This window comes from Physeter macrocephalus, chromosome 14 (assembly GCF_002837175.3).
Source record: "Physeter macrocephalus isolate SW-GA chromosome 14, ASM283717v5, whole genome shotgun sequence".
Lineage (NCBI taxonomy): Eukaryota > Metazoa > Chordata > Mammalia > Artiodactyla > Physeteridae > Physeter > Physeter macrocephalus.
This window is the reverse complement of record NC_041227.1, coordinates 107,820,378-107,825,792: the sequence shown is the minus strand read 5'-3', so window position 1 is coordinate 107,825,792 and position 5,415 is coordinate 107,820,378. Positions and strand designations below refer to the sequence as shown.

The window sequence follows — 5,415 nt, the reverse complement described above, 5'->3', positions numbered from 1 at the left end:
AAACACACAACTAGGTAAAGCCCTTTCTGCAATCCCTCCGCTGACATTCAACATCTCCTTGAAGTGAGCACTACATACTTATCCAATACCACTCCCTCCAAACTTCTTTTAAAAATGTAAGCTTAACTAAATTTTTAAGTAAACTTTCCATTTAAAAGAAGTCAGTTGGGACTTCCCTGGTGGTGCAGTGGTTAAGAATCCACCTGCCAATGCAGAGAAGACGGGTTTGAGCCTTGGTCTGGGAACATCCCACATGCTGCAGAGTAACTAAGCCCGTGCGCCACAACTACTGAGCCCGCCTGGCACAGCTACTGAAGCCCGCATGCCTAGAGCCTGTGCTCTGCAACAAGAGAAGCCACCTCAATAAGACAACCGCTCACCAAAATGAAAAGTAGCCCCTCCTCACCACGCTAGAGAAAAGCCCACGCGCAGCAACGAAGACCCAACGCAGCCAAAAATAAATAATTTTTTTTAAAAGTCAGTTTATAGTTAAGAACTTATTTCCATATGTTACTTGATCCTAGGGAGGGTTGTAAGGACACCATGATACTTCATGCTACTATGGAGCTGTCACTGCAATTACCCCCAGACTCACAGCCCAAAAGAAAATGTGGTACTCGGGGGAAAAGACAGTTCAACTTAAAGTGTCACCTTAATCCTCATGTTGGCCTCTCTGGCAGTTGATATAATTTTTGTTGTCTTTTGTAAATCATCCTACAGAAAAAATTGCAATCTTGCCAGAATATACTGCCTCTGATCATTTTAGCTGCCTTCCCATCTCCCATTCCCCAAGCCCCTCTCACTCAGCCCACCCACATCAACTTCTTAAGGACACACACACACATTGCAGGGTAAGGAGGGGGTATAAGATGAATTATCTCTTTCTACCAAACATCATTCCTCTCCAAATTATGGATAATGAGGCCAGAAGTGTAATTACTGAAGGAGTTTGGAAAGGTAATTGCTGAAATAATCTCAAAAATAGTGGTGACTGCAGTGAGTACAACGACTCACTTTATAGCTGTCAGAGCCACTTGGAATGTGATAAATAGCTTATGTTTGTAAACCCAAATGCTGCATCAAACGAAGTTCCATATCAGCAAATTACCACAAGAACCCCTTACAGTCAACTCATTTTGATTTCGTAATGAGAAATCCCATTAAAGAGGAATAACTTTAAGTTGTGAAGCAGGAGAGGGACAGGAAAAAGATGGAAAGTTTGAGGGAATTTTTCTGGGATCCTCTCCTTGAAGCCTGTAATTTGCAGGCAGCTCTACCTTCCTTGTTCCCATTGATCACCGGAGGATTGTGAAGTTTAAGGTAGCATTCACTGGTTCTCAAACTAAAGCACTTAGCTTTGAGATTGCCAGTCAAGACTGCAGGGGAGAATGGATATTTCTGAAGCTTAGGCACAAGTATCCATGGAACACACACCCCAACCCCATTCCCAACCCTTATCCCTATGCTCTCAGTGCAGAGAGCAGTTTCTCTATTCCCGCTGCTTCTGCACCTAGCACTTAGCATCACAAACGACGTGAATTTTTTCCCACCACCTCTCATCCAGAGGCCCTAGGCTCTGCCGCCTCTTTTCCCCAGTGCTTTGTGACGAGAGTGGCCCCAGGCCAAGCCCTAGTGCTCACAAAGGTAGGTGCAAACACCGAGTGCACTCAGTGCTCTGGGCGCTTCAGTCTGGCTTGGGCTCAGGCCCTTCTGCTCCAACCCCAAGGGACCCTGGAGGCGAGTTCTGACACCTCCATCACTCACCATGGCCGGCCAGTTATGCCTCCCTGTCTCCCCGCGCCTCTATTCCGTGAAGCCCTTGAAGCCGCACTTCGGAAACATCCAAGTGGGCATCTGTGTGGCGATCCAGCGCAGCGATGGGCGGATCCACCTCGCGGTGGTCACAGAGGTCAAAACACAAAACGCTTGGGTCACGGTAGAATGGGTCGAAAAAGGAGTCAAAAAAGGCAAAAAGATTGATCTAGATACAATATTCCTGCTGAATCCAGTGCTGGCGTCTGCTGAGCACCCCACGCCGGCCAGGGCGTTGCCCTCCTTGTCTCTAGCGCCCTCTTCGGCCATCGGGAACCAGCGGACGGCCACGCGGTGCATTGCGACGATCCCCCAGAACAATGAAACGCCCTCGGGGGACAGTCCGGATATAAGAGTTCCCAGCAGTCTTTGCCTGATGAAGCAGAAAAAGTCTCCCTGCCTACGGGAAATTGAGAAACTGCAAAAGCAGCGAGAGAAGCGCAGACAGCTGCAGCTGGAGATCAGAGCTCAGCGCGCCCTGGCTGTCAACACAGGAAACCCCAACTACGAGATTCAGAGCATGATCCAGGAATGCCGCAGGCACCTGGACTGCAGCCAGTTGTCGGGCCCGGAGCCACTGGAGGACCACCGCATCTGCGTCTGCGTGAGGAAGCGGCCTCTCAACCAGCGGGAGACCACCATGAAGGACCTGGATATCATCACCATCCCCTCAGACAAAGTGGTCATGGTGCACGAGTCCAAACAAAAGGTGGACCTTACTCGCTACCTGGAGAACCATTCCTTCTGCTTCGACCACGCCTTCGATGACACCGCCTCCAACGAGTTGGTGTACGAGTTCACCGCCCAGCCACTAGTTGAGTCCATCTTCCGCAAGGGCATGGCTACCTGCTTTGCCTATGGGCAGACGGGTAGTGGGAAAAAGCACACCATGGGTGGAGCCTTTTCAGGAAGGGACCAAGATTGTTCTAAAGGCATTTATGCCATGGTGGCACAGGATGTCTTTCTCCTGCTCAAAACTTCTGCTTATGAGAAGCTGGACCTCAAAGTCTATGGGACACTTTTTGAGATTTATTGGGAAAGGTGTATGACTTGTTGAACTGGAAGAAGACGCTGCAAGTCCTTGAGGATGGCAGTCAGTAAATCCAGGTGGTCGGGCTGCAGGAGCAAGAAGTGTGCTGTGTGGAGGACATGCTGAACCTTGTGGAACTCGGGAACAGCTGCCGGAGTTCAGGACAGACATCAGTCAATGCCCATTCTTCCAGGAGCCACGCAGTGTTCCAAATCATTTTAAAGTCTCAAGGGAAACTGCATGGTAAGTTTTCCCTTGTCGACTTAGCTGGGAATGAAAGGGGAGCGGATACTGCCAACGCCAACCGGAAAAGAGAGCTGGAAGGAGCAGAGATTAATAAGCGTCTCCTCGCACTCAAAGAATGCATCCGGGCTTTGGGTCAGAACAAGTCTCATACCTCATTCAGAGCCAGCAAGCTCACACAGGTGCTCCGGGACTCCTTTATAGGCCAGAACTCCTCCACTTGCATGATTGCTACTATCTCTCCAGGGATGGCCTGTTGCGAAAACACCCTCAACACTTTAAGATATGCCAATAGAGTAAAAGAAATAACTCTAGATTTAAGGCCTCACCATCGTTGTCTTTATCCCGCTGAACGTGAGGTGCCAAGGATGTTGGAAAATCACATTAGAAATTCAGAAATGTCCCTTCAAGGGAACGAATTTATTAAAATGCCTTGTATGCAGAGTGAGGAGGAGGAAGAGACTAAAGAATTCAAAGCACTATCCTCTCCATTAATGGAGGATACAGCAATCTCCTGGAAGGAATCAAGCCAACGGCCAGGGAATAACATCCAGGAGACAGCTCATGGGGTAAACTGTGATGTTGATTTTTGCATTGCCCAGTTATTCTTCATTTTGGGGCAGAAAATAGGTTTTCTGACTGAGACTCAAAGGAAACTGAAATTATTATGAGCTGACCTTCAAAAGAAGAGCAAGCATAGTGAAGCCAATGGTGAGAGATCAGACCTGAAATGATGGATACAGTGCTGCAGTTCCTAAGTGTCTTATAAAGGAAAGTTGCCTAAGTTATCTAGATATAAAGATCCTCCTGGTAAGTTTAAAACCTCTTAAAATATGGTTTCCAGAACTGTCTTCTTCCTTTGTATTTCTGTAATTTGTTTTTATTCTGTAGGACAGTGGTTCTCAACTTGGAACCATTTTACCTCCTAGGGACATTTGGCAAGGTCTGGAAACATTTTCATTTGTCAGAATTGGGTGTGCGGGGAGTGGTGATACTGGCATGTAGTGGGCCAGAGATGCTGTTAAACATCCTACAATATACAGAATAGCCTCCTACAACAACTAATTATCTGGTTGAAAATATCAGTAGTACTGAGGTTGAGAAACCCTGCTTTAGAAGAAACTAGCTGTGATGAAGCCAGATTCCCTAAATTTGTGGCTAAGAAGGAAAAATATTGCAGTCCCTTTAGGACTAGATTTGGAACACACCAAGGGGTGCACAACTGAGTAAATCTAATGATACCCACTCCATGAGTCTTTTTCTTCTGCATTTGTGTGTACATTCAAATGGTTTCTAAGCTCTAGATATACTGGGGAGGTGAGAGTGGAGAAGGGAAAGGTTTTATTTAAGAGACTTTGTATGAGAGCCTAGAATTGAGAAGGATTTTATTTTTAATCTTTGAGTTGAAATTGCAAAGCACTGTGCTTCCTGAGAGTGATAAAGTGTGTGTGTTGCAAAAGCATTGCATTGCTAACTATGGTGTCTTTAAGCTTTTTTTTTTCTTCTCACTCTCTTTACCAAATTTCTTGCTTGCATGATTCACATAAAAAGCTTTTCCCCATCAAATTATGAAATTAGAGTAGGGAATAAGTCAGCAAAGTAGTAGAAAAGTTCTGTCCTGAAGTGGGGCACATCCCATAAAGACCTCATAGAGAATGTGATAAATATCAATGCCTGAGATTAATTGTATAAGGAGAATATTTTCCTGATTCAAGGATCACAAAGTCCATTGTTTTGCAAAAAGAAGAAAGAAGAAGCAGCTAATCTGATATGCAAATATAAATATAATAAATAGTCTAATACACATCTACCTTCAGCAAACCTATTTATGAAATGCTATAATAAAATAAATAAGGATCTTCTGGTTCCAAGTCTAGCAGTTCCAAACTCTTTTTTTGAGGAAAAAAGTGGAATGATTTGCAAAGAAAGTGAATGGTGGATTGGGGAAACTTGAAGACACAAAAAATTGTGCCCAAATTTACTACCTTTGGCAGACATGCCTATTCTTTTCAAATTTTTCCTTCTAAGTTGCAAAAGCCTCGTTGGTACAAAGGGAAACTAACACATAACTCTACCACAGAAAAGCCATCAGGTTTCATCCTGGTTTCATCAGGATCAATGGAAACATATGGTCTTTAGTAATTAGTCAATATTATGGCCTTTAAATATTTTTCCCTCTGCTGCTTTATCTATGCAGGTAAAGCTATATATTATTATTATTAAACCAAACAGAACTTTGGAATTCTGTCCTCCTTCAGCAAATGATAGTCTTCCCTTCAAAACCAGATGTTTTTAATCAGAATTTTTGTAAGCAATGAAAAAGTATGGGG

The 5,415-nt window shown here is 44.7% G+C and overlaps 1 protein-coding gene across 1 annotated transcript; it reads left to right on the top strand.

The window, feature by feature from the left end:
* The first annotated feature begins 1,765 nt into the window (after positions 1-1,765).
* On the top strand, positions 1,766-3,819 carry KIF2B (kinesin family member 2B). Its single transcript, XM_024127938.1, is given in 2 exon segments — positions 1,766-2,843; positions 2,846-3,819. Coding segments are annotated over 2 exon segments (2,052 nt in total).
* The last annotated feature ends 1,596 nt before the right edge of the window (positions 3,820-5,415 follow it).